Source organism: Periophthalmus magnuspinnatus, chromosome 3, assembly GCF_009829125.3.
Source record: "Periophthalmus magnuspinnatus isolate fPerMag1 chromosome 3, fPerMag1.2.pri, whole genome shotgun sequence".
Classification (NCBI taxonomy): domain Eukaryota; kingdom Metazoa; phylum Chordata; class Actinopteri; order Gobiiformes; family Gobiidae; genus Periophthalmus; species Periophthalmus magnuspinnatus.
The window spans coordinates 28,939,852-28,957,095 of record NC_047128.1 but is presented as its reverse complement, the minus strand read 5'-3'; the positions used below and the strand labels follow the sequence as shown (position 1 = coordinate 28,957,095).

Here is a 17,244-nt window from a genome sequence, read left to right as displayed (position 1 = left end):
AAGTACAGTCATAAAAGTGTAAATGATTAAAAATTAAGATATGCCTATGCTATCAAAGCCTTGCACAAAACACAACAAAAGCCAACTTGAGAACATTTATTAAATAATCCATGGTCTACTGCCAAGTTCTCATCTTTAAATTAAACATAAAAGAACTATTCGATCATTCATTAGGTTTAGTGTGCATAACAACACTGACCTGCATGGCAGGACAGGAAGAACAGTCTTTCTAAATCAGAGCAACAAGGACCAAGACTACAATCAAAACACTTTCAACGCCCACAATATTTTTATGAGTAAACGAGAAATGAAAGAGCAATGAAAATAGTTCTGGTCCTTAACCAACAAACAACAGAAACTGTTTTATGTACCAAAGGTGGGCTTCACAGAAATAATAGCTATCTTGTAAAAAGTGCTTTGTATTGTATTGTAATGCAGACACGAGTGGTAGATTTACTACAGTAGATTGATATTAATGTAAAACCAAACCATGTAAAAATTGGATTAACACTGCATTTTGTCAAATATTTATACAGTCTGTTTTACATGCCAGCAACAGTGGTAATCCTGACATGGGACAGTAGCAGCGTCTGTAGCCAGTGCCCTGTTTAGAATGAGGCTGCAATACCCAGTGCAAAAAGCACCAACGCACCAGCAGCCTTTATTTTTAAGTATGGAATGGTTACCTACATTTAGGAAGAGTACTTCAAACCTATTTAATAATCATAGAAAACTTGATATCTATATATAAGTATATATATTTACCATTTATAGCGATTATATAGTCAACCTGGAAGTTGAGTTGCACAAGTCTGTGGCACTTTCAGTCCGATGCACTGTACTTAAAAGGACATACATTAGTGATTTGTGAAAAACAGTAAACCTGTTACTTTAAACGGGACTGTAGGCTCTTTTTTGACCGAGACAAACAGAGAACATAGTACATATTTGACAGTCTGCCTGCCATATTTGTCTTTGAAAAAGGAAGTTCCAAAAAAAGCGCTCCAAAACATGTCCATATAATGTGTCATCTGATGTGTCTCATGTCTTTCCATTTATCTGGAGTCCAGCATGCTGCCTCCTCAAAAAACCCAAAGTGTGTCTCTACTCAAGGGGAGGTGTAGCTGTTTGTGTCCTTCCCAAAGTTGTAATATTCCTCCATATCTTCCATGTTTGCAGTTGTGAGCTTTGTGAGGTTTTGGGAGCCACCGTTGTCCATATTGTCTGGTGAGGTATAGTTGAAGTTCTGTCCTTCATACTCCCCCTGGGTTTCCATTTCTGGAAGCACTTCTGCAAAAACAAAGGATTCAATTGAAGTGAAGCTCCCCCCAATTCATTTTCATGAGCTTAAATTTAACATTATTCAAATTAAAACATTGCCTGAAATTGTTCACACGGTGTATACATTTACCAACACATTGTTTATTAAGACATTAAATGTTATAATTGGCCAAACCAAGCCACCTGCTAAAAAGGACACTTCCTAACACAGTCTAAACGTACAGCGGTCAAACCTCTAAACAGCAAACACATTAAACAAAAAATAAACTTGTACCGAGATTTAATGATTACATATAATTTGTTGTTACCAAGAGAGCAGATTTTGCTCCGTTTTTATGAATTTAATTGTGGAATCAGCGCCATCAGTTCCATCTTTGACACACTTTATTATCGTGATTGATCTTACCTTGCGTTTCCGGTGACACATCCATCCCATGCTTGACCTTCATGTGTCTGCTCAGATTTCCCTTCAGGTTGAACTTACTGGTGCAGTAAGGACACTTGAAAGGCTTACTGCCCGCGTGGAGGTGCATGTGACCCAGGAGGTTGTACATTCGATTGAAAGACTTGCCACACACCTGGAAACAATAGGATGACAACAGTATAAATAAATTAGTTTAAAATGCACACAGTATTTTTACAGTACTGACCTTGCATTTGAAAGGCTTGACAGGCAGGTGTACTATCATGTGGGTCTTGAGAGTCTGTTTCTGGATGAAGCTCTTGAAGCAGACGTGACACTGGAATGGCCGCACACTGTTGTGAATGAGCATGTGTCTCTTCAGGTTGGCCGACAGAGTGAACTCCCTCGAGCACACCTCGCACTTGTGACCCTTCATTCCCTGAGTGTCCAACAGACAGCAAAGACAGATATAGTAAATATTTAAATAGAACAAGAATCTAATACACTTTAATTGACTATTAAAGACATTCTGAAAATCACTCTAGACTTTTTGAAGCAGATTTTATACCAAACTGATACAAGAAAACTGTCAAAAAGTCTAATTTCAGGGCATCCACAATAAAAACTAAATGGGCATTAATATATATTTTTAGACAAAAATGGAACTCAGTATACTATTTATTTAAAGCATTGAAATCCATCTGTGCTACTGTTATTAGCCCAAGCAACTGTGCAGTTGATGTTCTCCACCAGGGGGCAGAGTAACATCCACATTTAAAATATTATTCTCATTTTCTGTATCAAAATGAGAGTTGTTAATGTAAGCTTAAATATGTATACACCGTAAATACTGCATGCATCTTAATATTAATCTTCTATTTGTGTGTTCAGTGCTGTTGAGTTTACCAACAACTACATAGGCTCTTAGTATATGGAAATGAAGGAACCATGCATGTGCCAAGTTATAAAGACAAATACCACATAGTACTGTTCCTCAAAGTTGATTGACATTTAGCACAAGCACATACCGTTACAGTTTATGGGAGCAAAATGGGTGATTGTACCTTGTGTGTGAGCGAGTGCTGACGTAGATGGTTGAGCTGCACAAACTCCAGGCCGCACTGGGAGCAGGTGTATGGTCTGGGACTTTGATGTTTCAAGGTGTGGTTCTGGAGCTGGCTGCGGTAGGCAAAGGACTTGTTACACTCTGTGCATTGGAAGGTGTGTGGGCCCTGGTGGCTGGTCTGGTGGCGCTTTAGGTGGGCATAGGTGGGGAACTCCATGCTGCACTGTGAGCACACGTGGCACCGTCCACGCTCATGCTTCACCTCATGAGCCCTCAGCTCACTGGGATAGGCAAAACCACGGCGGCAGAAGCGGCAGCTATAGGGCTTGACGTCAGTGTGCTGCAGCATGTGGCGCTTCAAGTGGCTGGTCTGGGTGAAGCCCTTCTTACATACGGTGCATTTGTGGGGCCTGGTGCCCTGATGGGTCAGTAGGTGAGTCTGGAGGTGGCTGGGCTGTTTGAAGAGCTTCCCACAGTGAGGACAGGCATGTGGTTTGATGCCACTATGGCCCAAGATGTGCGTGACCAGATTGTACTTCGACGTGTAGGACTTATCACACATGCGGCACTTCCAGCGCTTGAGGCCATCACCAACATCCACACAGTAGGACTCATCGATCTGTATATTGATATCAAGCCGGTCTACTCTTCGGCCTCCTTGGCGGCGTGTGGTCTGAGGCTGCTGAGGTGGTGGATGCTGCCCCCCTCCGCTCCCATCAGTCCACATCATGCCCTGGCCACTGTCCTCATACTCTCCGCCCATTCCCATTTCGTTGGAGTCATAACTGCCCACTTCGCTGGTTTGGAAGTAGCTGCTGATTGCTTCCTCTGGCTGTGCAGGCTTCATCATGTTGTTCGGTTGGTGCTCCACCCCATCTGACTCTTGTCTGGCCACTCGCCCATGGGCTCCCATGGGCCTTGGGGCCTGCAGTCCTCTATGGGCTGGAGGCTCAGCTCCTCTGTGGCTCACGGGGCCTGGAGGAGGGTGTGTGTGAACAGGGGCTTGTTGTTGCTGCTGATGCTGCTGCTGCTGTTGCTGCTGTGTGGATGCTTCCCGCTCACACTCAACACAGTTTTTATTACGGACTCTCAGAGTGGCTGGGTCTACTTGGATTAGGCCACCTCTAGGGGCCATGTTGTTGAGCATGTGAACACATGAGGACATCCCAGAGCTCACTACTTCCCCTTTTACATGAGTCCCGTCCCCCACTGGGTGGCTGTGGCGGTCAGGGACGACCATTTTAGCCTCCTGGTGCTGAGGAGGGCCCTGCTGCCATCTCCTCTGACTGCAGCTGGGTTGCATCTGTCCGTCTTCTCCTAAATTGTCCCCGAGGTAATCTCCGTTAGCTCCAATAAGCTGGTCTGCGTACTCGTAGTCTACTCCGTCTACTGGGGGGGCAGGGGATTCTTTAGGTTCACCAGTGTAGAAGCCATTAGGTGCAATGGTAGCTCCAAAAACTTCATTCTGTGAGATGAGACCTAGCACGGCAGCCTGGGCCAAGGACAGCACAACCACTGGATCTGTCTGTGTGCCTGTGTCCACCAGCCGGGCCATTACCTTGGGTTCACATCTACCCCGGCGCCAGCTCGCCTCCTCCTGAAACACACACATGTACAACAAGCATGGTCAGGTTTTGCACTTCAGCTAATACGCACTACTTGAAATGATTATATATATATATATATATATATATATATATATATATATATATATATATATATATATATATATATATATATATATATATATATATATATATATATATATATATACACACATTTTATAATAATAAATATGTCACAACTTTTAGAAAGTGCATCTGAAGAATCTCCGGGTAGTAGCATGGTTAGAACACTACAACCCACATTAATATGAGGAATATGAGGCCTGTCATGATAAACTTTGAAGTGCAATAGATTTCTACAGAAAATATCACAATATACATAATATTGAAACAACTTTACTCCACTGTACCCCATTACCCTAAAACATGATGATCCCAACGCTTTTCTAATCACATTGTAAAAGTAAAAAAGAACAAACCTTAAAGCCTAAAGTATCTTTAATGAGTCATTCATGTTAATTATTCCTCCCTCTACAGCAAAGATATTTGTACTACAAAAAATTAAGAAAAAGTTCTCTATTAGTGCAAAGTGACGCTACCCACCATAAATATTAAGCTCTTAAAAATATGGTTATACTACAATTTACAATTATACTGTCAATTTAGACATTATTGTGACATTATTGTGGCCCAACAGACAGTAAAAAATACATTCAGAAAAATATACTTGATGACTTGAAAAACAAACTTAATTTCCTTCTAATAAACCTTACAAAACAACATAGTGAAACCTTATCCCTCAAGATGTCCTAGTAGCTCACCGAGTCTCTGAGTATGGCAGATGTGTGTAACATGTGCTTGTGGGAATTACTATATAGTCTAAGCTGGACAGATACATGGAAAAGGTGAAATAGAAAGATGAAACAATATACAGCAGGACACGATTCCAACAAAAACACATTCAGCTGACACAAAATAAGAAAACCAAAGCTTTACGAGTCTTCAAACTGGAAAAAGGAGGAAAGAATAGAAGAAAGAGAGAAGGAGACGATAGCAAAGGAGAGACAGATACAAAAGGAAAGAAGGGACGATGGATAGATGGAGCAAGACGCTAAGAAGATGACAGAGACAGAGAGACGCACGGTAAATGACAGAAAGAAGCAAAACTGCAGATTTACAAAACATGCAGATAATTCACTGGCACAACACTACAGTTAGTTTTGCTACAATCACTTTTTTTTTCCATTTCCCAGGAAACATTGATAGATTAACACAGATTTTAATAGAACTTGACTCACCAGACTTCTCTTGTAAGGCTTCAGGTGCTTTAAAGATCTCATTGTGAGTGAGGAGAGACTGTCCGTGTGATCTTTATATGTAAAGGACGGCAAGAGGCGGGGCGCAAATACTTCCCACCTTCCTCTTCCTCAAACTGTCTCTAGTACAAGCAGTGGCTCTACTAACGCAGACCAGACAAACAACAACAATCTACAAATCACAATAGTGACCTCAATTTTCCGGCGAGATTTCAGAACATATCGCAGAGTTACTTACACATTTGAGAAGCAATTTAAATTTGATTAGTTTTGAGAGGTCCGCCATTTCTTTTCCTTATCTTTCCTTATCTTATGTAGAGACCAAAGTGTCCAAGCTTTGAGCCCAGGCTTCAGAGGAGAGTTGAAAAAGAGGTGGTGGAAAAAAAGAGTTGAGCAAACGGATGATAGGGAGGAATGATGGAGAGAGAGAGAGAAAGGAGGGTTTTGTACAGGGATAGAAAGGGAGGGGGAGAGAGAGAGAGAGAGAGAGAAAGAGCGAGACAAAGAGAGAGGGGGGTGAAAAAAGGAGGGTTTAGTGCAGGAATAGAATGCAAGAAGAGTAGGGAGGGGGGAGAGAGAGAGAGTGAAAGAGAGAGAAAAGGGTTTGGTGTGGGGTTGAAAGGGAGGGGGGATGGGAGGGAGTGAGGGAAAGAGAGAGAGGGGGAGGGAAAGAGCAAAAGGGAGAGGTTTAGTACAATGATAGAATGAGAGGGGGAGAGTGAAAGAGAGAGGGGGAGGGAGCGAGAGAGAGAAAAGAGGAAGGTTTAATGCAGGGATAGAATGTTAGAGAAGGGAAGAAAAGAAATGAGAGAGAAAGAGAGAAGAAAGGGTTAATGCCAGAAGAGAATGGGAGGGGGAGAGAGAGAAAGAGAGCGAGAAAAAGAGAGGGAGGGGTGAAAAAATGGGGGGGTTTAGTGCAGAAATAGAATGGAAGGAGGAAGAGGGAAGAAGAGAGGAAGAGAGGGAGGGAGGGAGGTGGAGAAAAGAAGGTTTCATGTAGAGATAAAAAGGGAGGGGGGATGGGTGGAATGGAAGAGAGTGAGGGAAAGAGAGAAAGTGGGAAAGAAAGAGCAAAAGGGGAGGTTTAGTGCGATGATAGAATGAGAGGGGAAGAGAGAGAGACAGAAAAAAATGTATAATGCAGAGATGGAATGGGAGAGGGGGAAAGAAAAGACAGACAGAGACACAGAGAAAAAAAGAGAAAGAAAGGAAAGGTTTATGCCAGAATAGAACGGGAGGGGGAGAGAAAAAGGGTGAGAAAAAGAGAGAAGGATAATGAAAAAAAATAGGATTTAGTGCTGGAATAGATTGCAAGAAGAAGAGGGAGAGAAGGAGAGAGAGCAAGAAAGGTTTTGTGCAAGGATAAAAGGGAGGGGGTGGGTGGGAAGGAGTGAGGGAAGGAGAGACGGGGGAGAGAAAGCAAAAGGGAAGGTTTAGTGCAATGATAGAATTAGAGGGCGATATTGAAAGAGGGATGGAGAGAGAGAAAATAAAGGGTTAATGCAGGCATAGAATGGGAGGGGGAGAAAGAAAGATAGGTCGCGAGAAGGAGGAAGAGAGAGAGGGAAGGGTTAATGTAGGAATAAAAGGGGAGGGGGAGAAAGAAAGAGATAGGGGGGAGGGAGAGAGAGACAAGAAGAGGAAGATTTAATGCAGAGATAGAGCAGGAGGAGGAGAAAGAGACGGGGGAGGGGGGTTAGTGCAGGAATAGAACAGGAGGGGAGAAAAAAAGAAAGAGGGGGAGAGTGAAAAGAGAGCTAGAGAGAAAGGGGGATGGGCAGAACAGAATGCAGTAAAAGAATAAGAAATACAAAATGGATGGAAAGTAAAGTTGGCTATATGAGATAGTTCTGTTGGCTGTACAGCACATGTGGACTGCTCTTGGTAACTTTGTCAATGTGGTAATCACTAATCTCGGTTGGGCCTATACACTGACGTAGAAAGACTTTACAGGCTGGCTCTGAATGTCTCATAATGTTTTACCTTTATTTAAACAAAACTGCTCTGTGGTTACTTGAAGTATAAATTACAGTTGGAACAGAGACAGCTCTAATGCAGCAATGCTTCACGTGAACTTGTGTGAACACGTGAAATCTGGAATTAGAATTTACTTTGACTTCAGAAACTAACACCAGTCTGACACAAATTCCAGACAGCAAATATGATGAACACTTAAAATTGCAAAGCCAACCGAATTCAGCTGTTTCTGAGCAAAAACGTCAAGAGTGTATTAAAAGACAACATATTTTGATTCGATTGACCCCGACTTGTTAAAAAAGAGCTATTCATTTTGGTTATCTTTTGCCATGATGGTTGGAGCGACTTACTTTCAAATCATTTCTTAATCACAGTGAAAAATTTAAAAAAGTACTAGTAATGTGGCTTGAGGCACCAAATATGCTAATCCAGATTAATTACTTTTTCAATTGTCTAGTGATTTTGATTAGATGGGATTTTTTGTCTGTTTTTTTGCATTGTATTTTGTATAAACTGGTGTCATAAAGCCTGTTTACAATTATGCAGCAGAACCAACCCTGCGACCTGGCTCTGGTACCTAGGGACAGGTTGAAACTAGAGCTTCAGCCACTTGTTGAATAGCATCTTATCCCATACATGCTTCAGTTGTGTTATGTTTTACCAGCCACAAAACTGTCCTAATGTGTCGCTACTATTTGTCAAAAAATGTCAAGAGAAATAATGGTGAAAACGGATAGAGAGAAAATGGAGGGAAAGGAAAGAGAAAGCTTCAGAGGACAAAATGGGGGTGTAATCAGCTGAAAGACAGCGAGAAGAAAACGACGAGAGAGAGAGAGAGAGAAATAGAAAGAGAGCATGGAGGTAAAGAAGAAGGGAAAATGGCAGAGCACAAAATTCTAATCAGCCAAAACAGACTGAGAAGGGATGGGAAAGTAAAGATAGAAAAGGAGAGAACATAGAGGGAAAGAGAAAGGGAAAATGCAGGACAACATGGAGTGTAATCAGTTGAAAGCGGAGGAGAGAGAGGGGGAGGGAGAGAGGAAGAAGGAAAGGGAGGGGGGAGGGAGTGAAAGAGAGAGAACATGGAGGGAAAGAGAAGAAGCAGAGGACAAAATGGGGGCGAAATCTGACGAAAGAGAAAGAGAGAGAGAAAGAGAAGTTGCTGGGAAATGAAAGAGGAATCGAAGGGTGAGGGAGCGAGGGAGATAACTAGATCTCTGCTGAGAGGGAAGGCAGTGAGAGAGTAAAATCTTATATGGGGGAGGGGAGGATGGAAAAGATAGATAGAGCGCGAGACAGGAGGGAAAAAAAACGACAGGATAGACAGAGCAACGTGAGAGAAAAAGAGGAGGGGTGTGCCATGTGAGGGGGGTACATACAGTGCAGTGTAGACTAGCGAGAGAGGAGAAAATGGAGGGAAGCAGATTGAAAAGAGGAAGATGAAGGAGAGAGGGACAGAGAGGGGGAGGGGCTTAGAGGAAAACAGAAAGAGAGAGGGAGGGAGGGAGAGAGAAAGGGAGGGAAAGAACGAGAGCCTGTTCTGTGGTTTCACAAACATGGCCGCAGTCATGGGAGAGAGAGAAAGGGGAAGAATAGGCCTGAAGTCCTCTCTCACGGCTGAGGGACACTCATTGGTGAAGATTGGAGGTGGTCCATCAAACTGTCACTTTAAATGATGCTCACTTCACAATTAGTCTCAATTAGTCTCATTTTAGATGATAATAATAATAACAACAACTGGCAACTTCTGATGCCAACCATAACTTTGCTGAGTTTAGAGAAATACAAGGCAATAATTACAAAACTATAGGAAAGCAAGGTGACATGCCAGAATAATTAATCATATTTAATTTTTTTTCCTCCATGTAATTGGTTTTCTATTCAGATGTATTTTCCTGTATTTCCTGCTGATCCTGATTAGTTGGCTAAAAAGGGGGCATGGCAAAAGCAGAAACAGAAAAAAAACCACAGGAGTTCATGTAAAAACAACTATTTATGCAGAATGTACTAGGAAAAAAGTATGTATATGTAAAATGGTAGATAAAACTAAGGATTCACTCCCAAATTTTCAGCTAACTCACTCAACACCTTTTTCTTTCTGCTGTTGTCCCATATAAATCCTTATAAGCTACTAATAGAAATTTTGACTAAAACTCCATCAACTGATTAATCAACTAAACAACTAAGGCCCAAAGTCCTACTTATTAAACTACTGAAATGGCTTTAAATCTTAATTTCATGAACATAAACAATACAGACTTTGAATAAGTACCATTAGGCCTGTCCCAATAACACAATACATTGCTGAAGTAAATATAGATGATAAAAAATGAGACTGAATACCAATATGTGTAGGGTATTGTTTGTGAACGTGAGCAGCAATACTTGTTTAAAAGTGTTTAATTAAACACTTGGGTACTTACATTAAGTCATAACAGTTATTTATTCTACCCTCTACACCTCAAATCTCATCATAATCCAGAATAACAAAAACTTCCCTACTAATACAAAGCAAAAGTTCCTACAATAAATACTGGTCCCTAAAAATGATTGTTCCATCTACCATGTATTGAAAGATAAATCGATATAGTAATTATCTTGACAGGCCTAAGTACCATGTGACATAAAACAAACCACATGCTTTTGACTGGCTAAGAACTCCATTTAAAATCCCAAAGCTCATCATTGACTCTAATTTGATTGAAAATTGATTCACTGCACAGCCCTACACTATAAAGTAATAATTTTGAATGAATTAAGTGTTGCATTAATTGAGTAGCCCATGGGAAGAGACTTCAATAAACAAGCACATCAAGACATTCAATTTATCCACAGAAGAAGCTCCAAGTACGGGGCTCCTATCCTTTCTAGCCCGAAAAAACGTCTGATATAGTCATTTTGTAATGTCAACCTCCATTCTGTGGCCTCCAATGTCAACAGCACACAAAGATGACGTCAGTTATGTAGATGTGCTCGAATACACGCCCATAAATCTCTACAGTTTTTTTTCTGCAAACCTCGTCTCATCCACTTGAAAAATGACTGATGTCTGAAACTGTAGCAAACGCAGCAGTGTTCTCTTTAACAGAGACAATAACACAACTGTTGTATGTAACACTATTCAGATAGCAGTGTAATTGTTCTAGAGGTACCATTACTGTGCACGTGGACCAGAGTCATCTATTTACCGTTCTCCTCCCACTAATCATGTCAATAAGAACAAATCAAACAGAGCTACACAATATATGGCAAAAGTATCAATATTGAGTAATGATAATGTGTGTTAATGTTATGTTTTCAATGTGACAGAAATTTAGTTTTTTTTAAAAGGTGGATTTTATTAATGATTCAACTTACTATGATGTACTAAATTAGCTTTGATTTAGTCATGGTTATGTGTAGGAGCCATATGATGTGTTGGTTGCTATGGCAATGCGTAAGGGGCGGGGTTCACGTGGGCAAGGGTGACATACTGGGAGGTACAAAGGCACCGGGTTTCCTGCTGTCTGACAGGTGGAGAGGGGAGACACCGGGTAGCCGTATTTTTCGTTGACCGCTTTATTTCTATGCTTGTTACCATACCAGTTTTCTGTAGGCCTACAACTTACCATCTTTGTATGTGTAACCTGCTTGGATACTGTGGAACCAACTGATTAAAACACCATAAAACGCACTTCCTGAGTCAGTTTTTCAGTTTTTCCAAATAACAGCACATCAGATCGAGGTACTGGATCCGGACTCCTCTCGAAGCGACACAGGCTTATGGTCGCTATATTATGTCTTTGTCTCTTTTGTAAGATAAGATAAGTTCAAGTGATACTGCCTTACAGACTATTCTAATTTCTTAAACAAGGGTAAGAAATGATTTAGCACTTTACATGTCCAGGACTGAAATATGAAATGCTAAACTAATACAAGAATCACATGCATTTAAGAGCAAGCTTGTAAAATGTTACCAGGTTTTAAATAAAATAAGACACTACATTTTGTTTTTTGCAGAGGAAATTATGTTCCTTAAACGTTTTTGCAGTTAACTAATTGCAGCCTTTCACGCCGCGATTTTGGTTTGATCCGAATATATCCAACAGCGCTAATACAAAGTGATACAAAGATATTTCTGTCATTTTGAGTGTAATTTTACAGCCCTTTCACATTTGTCCACTACTTAAACATCAACTAATATGTTTTAGCACATTTCTCACATTTCTGAATTGCCAGTATAACTTCTGATTATCGTTATCGGCATACTTCTTGAGTTAATAGTGTAATGGTGCGTTGCCGTTCAACCGCTATTGTTCTTTTTTTCCCAAAGGTCGTGGTCAGTATCATGACACTAAACTTTAAATGACCTGAGACTGTTGCCTCATCTCTCAAATTTCTGTGGATGCATCATTTCCCCATTATAGTTTTTTAGGTCTACTTTCTCTTTTACACATCAGGGTCTATTGCTCAAGCGCTGATCCTAAATGCACTTTAAATGTTGTGATTGTTAACATTAGTTTTACATTGTATAAATGAAGTAGTTGATTTTGGGAACAACAAAAGTATATGTTCACCGAATATGTTTATTTTGATGGATGTAGACCTTTACAACAAAATAATAACTGAAATGTTATGTCTAACTATAAAATATATCCAACACAATATACATTTTAGGAACAGAAATATGTTAAAATTACAATAAAGTCTGACTTATTATGTTGATGCATATCAAATATGTTGTTTATAGAATACAACTGTGAATACTGTGCATGCCTTTGTGGGCTTAACCTCTTTTCCAGTGCAGGCAGACAGCAGCACTAAAGCTGTCCAGAGCTGTCACTCAAACACAAGTGTAAAATGGCTGCGGTGAGTCTGCTCTCTGGAGGTACTTCCTGTTCATACAAAGAGCACAGGACAGGACATGGGGCAGCCAAACAATCTCAAACTGTAACTCTAGTTTAAGGCTGTCAAAGAAATTGACACACAGATACTAATGAATATTAAACTAGTATTGAGAACTAGATACTCATTTGTGCAGATATACTCAAAGAAAGAATCAGTAAGACAGATTTGGACGTTTCCTAAGTAGGTTTAGACTGGTCTGATAATGATAACTGTTAGGTCAATTGTAGTTTTAGCAACCAATCAGATTCTTACTTACGAGCAATACAAAATATCTCTGTCCATCTCAGTGTAGCCAGCTCAGACAAGCTTTTTAATACATGGATCTGTGTTCTTCTGTTCAAAGTGGAATTACTTTTTACTGGACTTTCTCATTATTTACTTGATGAAGGCCTAGTGCCAAAACATTTATGTCCTAATAAAATCCCGTATTTGTAAGTAAAATGGTGTGTGAGATTTTTGTCTGTTGTATGTATGTTTCATTCTCTCATTCAACGCACCCGTTCACAAGAAATCAATGTGCATAGTTCTCATTCATGGGATGGATTTTATTTTTCAGTGTATTTTAATTTGTATGATTGTGTAAACACCTCTTTAGGTTCAATGCTCTATTTTGCAGTTTAATAAGATCTACAGATGCACTGAGGACAAACTGGAAATGACACATGGGTCTACAGAGATAAACTAAATATTGGCTCTACATATTGTTAATTTTTTATTCAAAATACAATAAAAAATTAAGGGATATGCAAGCTACAAATCTATATACACTAAATGGTACATCAACTGAAAGAGCCACCACCTACAAAGATCTTAGATTGTGTTGATGAAAATGTATCCTCTAAAAAAAATGTCTCAGAATAATCATATATAATAATAAGTTTAAAATCAAAATTATCATTTTATTAAAGAAACAAATCTTGTGTCTTCTTGAATACAGGAAAGAAATTGTTCATGAAACCTTTCTTTCTGTACTAGATTATGGAGATATAATACACATGCAGACTTCAGCCTCTACTCTGAAACCTTTAGATTCACTCTTTCACTCAACCCTTTGTTTCATAACAGGTGATGAATTTAAAACCCATCACTGTTCACTCTATGAGAAAGTAGCCATTTCTATCTGATAGAAGAGAACAAAACTGTATAAAATGTATTTATTATTATTTACTACTTGATAGATTGCCTGAATATATAATTTGCTTGTTGAACTTTGATACAATAACTTTTAATACAAGATCTCATGATTGTCTTTGTCTAAAACTGGCCACACTAGAACTGAAATGGGGAAAAAAGGTTTTGGTTATTTAGCTTCCCAAAAATAGAATACATTTCAAGGACATGCAGAACAAGCATTGGAACCACTAATGCACTTCGATAATCTGGTAATAAATATTCATAATCACATCTGCACCTGTTTTTAACGTTTTAAATGGACCCATGTAGTTATTTGCTTTGTTTTTGTTTGTATTGTTCTGTATTTTAACAGGGCACTCATGAAAAAGAGAGTACTGAGTATTCTCATTGGGCTCTCTCTGTATAAATAAAGATAAATTAAATGAAAATGAAGTACAACTACACTGCCCACACAGTCCATCCCTATCTTAATAGAGACAGAGACACTTGTGGCACTAGAGCAGAGGTGTCCAACCTTTTTTCACCAAGGGCCACATCTTGAAACATATTCGAAGCAGAGGGCCACAGACCAGTAGTGAATACAGTGGATTATTGAGATGGTTGCATTTTAGTATGTAGTTTTGACACACCGCCACACACTAATAAGGCTTAGAATATTGATTTGTATCACGATTCAATGCAATGTTATTGGGATTATAGTCATATTGGTAGTACTACTTAAAGTTACTGTTAAAATGAACACCATACCATTTCAGCAGAAGGCCTGAAGGCGAAAAAAATTGGTCTGAGGGCCGCATTTGGCTCCCAGACCATAGTGTGGACATCCTAGCGCTAGAGAGATTAAAATGCCCTACATGTTGGCTCTCACTGTATTCTTTTCAGTGTCATTCCAAACCGGCTGTGTTAACCTCTAGGACAACATTAATTACAACCTTAAAAAAAACAATATTTGACCTTTAAGAAAGTGTTTTCAACCATATTAAAAAACAAAAAAAAAAAACAATCACATGCAACCCCAGCTCCAGACAGAGAAAAATCCTGACAGGCCTCAGTGGAGGCAGTGGTAGCAGTAAACTGCTCCAGGAAACATCAGTGCTAAAATGTGTTGACTCCACATACAAGCACAACACATAAGCTGATAACGACAGGATCAAAACAGCATTAGAAATGTGGAAATAAATGTAATTAAAACCTCATCACATCAGTAAGCTGTAACATGTGCACAGTATACTAATTGGGGTAGTTTAAACATCCATAAGTCCAGTATTAAGAATAGTGCTCTGAAGAACAAGAGGTGTGACCTGAGCCACACACTGCATAATAGTACCAAATAATAAGGTCATTTTGATTTAATATAACTGTCATGGAATAGGTTAGCTTAGTGTCAATGAATAAAAAGTGGTGGCAGATCAATCTGTTCATCTTCATGAAAATGGCTGTGAATGATAATACAGCGTTTATGACAGCTGCCTCACCACTTTGAGGGAACTTCCCAGATGTGTCACGAGTGATGTGCAATCACAATGAGCTAGCAAGATGGCAAAACTGAAACAGGGGCCAGGTGATGGAGAATATTTCAGTCTACAAAAATGGCATGACTAATTTAGTTGACTAAATCCAAAATAGTCAACCAGGAAAATGTTTGATTCTAGCATCAGTATACTGCAGTGCACACAGACTTGTTTCATGGACGATGACTTTGTTTGGTCTAATATCGGGATGTGTACTTAATCATACAAGTATACATTATTATTTTAGTCGTCACTGATTTCTTTTTATTTTGTTTCTGTTTAGTTTTAGTCATCAAAAATGGCATTGACAAAAGTCTGATGAAATACTTTAGTTGATAAAAATACACGATACAATGTTTGGTACGGGAATTGCCTCACACAGTAAGTGATGTGCACACAGGAAGACCATACTGTCTGAAGCACATTTGAGGCACTGGTCAATAAGCCATTAGCCCATGTCTGGTATGAGACAGGTGATGGACACACTAAGAGGATCAGTGATAACTACTTTATGCTGTGATCATACAACAGGTATTCCATGCAGTAACTTTATAATCTGTTCTTTATGCAACTGTACCATATGGTTTTAAAACGGCTAGAGCTTATGTGTGTTAGATGAATTATCACCACTAACTGAAAGGTGCCGCCTCATGGGCAGTTCATTTTAAATGACCATTAAGAACATCAACATTTGACCACAGGCTCATTGGTCATCTAAATTACTATGAGATAAATATGCAGAGACAGCGGGGACAAACTGTAGCTATACTTAGTAAAGCTGTGCCAAACTGCAATGCTATTTACTAACTATCCTATACAACAATAAACAAAAAACTGTAATCAATGATCCGGCTCCATGCTAAAGAATGCCCTGACCAGAAACAGCACTTGTGCGCACTTGGCAGCGTGTGTGCGATGCGGTGCTCTCTCATTAGTGCAGTGATGATACCTGTGCAGCCTATCAATGATCTGTGACAGCCAAGTGAGCAGTCAGCCGACCTGTGATGCTGTCTGCTGCGTGTCCCACTGGAGCGTCCGGGCTACAGGTTACTGCTGCACTGCATCACAACATCACTCCAAGGCACGCCATTACCTATCCAAAACACGCTTAGAAAAAAAACAACAACAAGAGAGCTAAACATCTGTGTCTTCCACCAACAGAGTCACCCTAAAGCCGCACTGTAGCTTTAACGCAAGGCCGGAGAACTTAACAGCTAAACTTTCTTGAAACTAGGCCGAAGCGAGACAGGCTGCCCGGTGTGTGCGCGTAGACCCAGGCAGAGGGCGGTAGTGATGGTGTACAATCGGACAAATGTGGCCTGGTGGTGCCCCTACTCCTCCCCTATGCGTCGCTTCCCCCATTCTCTCTGTAGCTCTCCCTCTCTACACAGCGAGATGGGGGTAAAAAGACGACATTTTGACTACAGTGCTTGACCTACATCGAGTATTTGTGAGATGTATGACGGGAAAACGTTAGCTAACAGAACCGTTGACGTTGTAGCGCCGCTGTACATCCCGCGCGGACGTTAGTTAGCTAGCGCTCAACGGAGAATTGTAATAAGTTATGGTTGAATCACTCCGCCTCTCCGCTCCGGGTGCAAAGCGGAATAATACCTCCATTTGCACCGTCAAACACAAACAAATCATGACTCACCTGGTTCCAAAAGCGGTGTATGGTGGCGACGTGACTGTGGTTAATGTTAATGTGGGAAAAAAAAACTGCTACAGCGGAGGGTCCCCGTTGTGTGGAGCAGGAAGGAGGGACCAGGGGACGGAAGGGAGAGAGGGGCTGACGTGAATGAATAAACACGCGAGCTCCTCCTCATCGCCACGAGTGAGAGCGAAATGTGCCTCTCTCAGCGACTTTTGACAACTGACAATTAATTCACCTTATTGACAATGAATGTTAACGTGCTCGTTGTGGCTCTGCTCCGTGCATCACAGCCCACAGCAGGGAGAAAAATAAGCTTCTTGTGAATTATTCGTTTGTGTTGTTTGGTTGTGTGGTTTTAATTTGTTCTTTCTTCAAAAAAATAAAAAAAATAAAAAAATAAATTAAATAATGTCACCTTTATTTCTACGCCTACTTTTATTGTTGGTGTGT

At 40.2% G+C, this 17,244-nt stretch overlaps 1 protein-coding gene across 3 annotated transcripts; it reads right to left on the bottom strand.

Moving 5' to 3' along the window:
• Window positions 1–80: 80 nt before the first annotated feature.
• On the bottom strand, window positions 81–16,954 carry LOC117392852 (zinc finger protein 710-like). 3 transcript variants are annotated; one of them, XM_055231343.1, is made up of 6 exons: window positions 16,795–16,920; window positions 16,090–16,247; window positions 2,749–4,347; window positions 1,932–2,123; window positions 1,688–1,859; window positions 81–1,290 (listed from the first exon to the last, which is right to left on the bottom strand). In XM_055231343.1, exons 3-6 carry the CDS (start codon window positions 4,303–4,305, stop codon window positions 1,109–1,111), a joined length of 2,103 nt encoding a protein of 700 aa, XP_055087318.1. In that variant the 5' UTR covers window positions 4,306–4,347; window positions 16,090–16,247; window positions 16,795–16,920; the 3' UTR covers window positions 81–1,108. The 3 variants fall into 3 exon arrangements, with proteins under 3 accessions (XP_055087318.1, XP_033846916.1, XP_033846908.1); XM_033991025.2 differs by lacking the exon at window positions 16,090–16,247 and having other exon boundaries at window positions 16,795–16,954; XM_033991017.2 differs by lacking the exons at window positions 16,090–16,247; window positions 16,795–16,920 and adding an exon at window positions 5,614–8,161.
• Window positions 16,955–17,244: the final 290 nt, after the last annotated feature.

Bases quoted from the DNA above. Each gene is read 5' to 3' on its own strand.
- LOC117392852 (XM_033991017.2), bottom strand. From the start codon at position 5,655: ATGAGATCTTTAAAGCACCTGAAGCCTTACAAGAGAAGTCTG. The intron at 2,124-2,748 runs GTACAATCACCC...TTGGACACTCAG, and splicing joins AGCACTCGCTCACACACAAG to GGAATGAAGGGTCACAAGTG. The intron at 1,860-1,931 runs GTCAGTACTGTA...TATTGTTTCCAG, and splicing joins TCAAGCCTTTCAAATGCAAG to GTGTGTGGCAAGTCTTTCAA.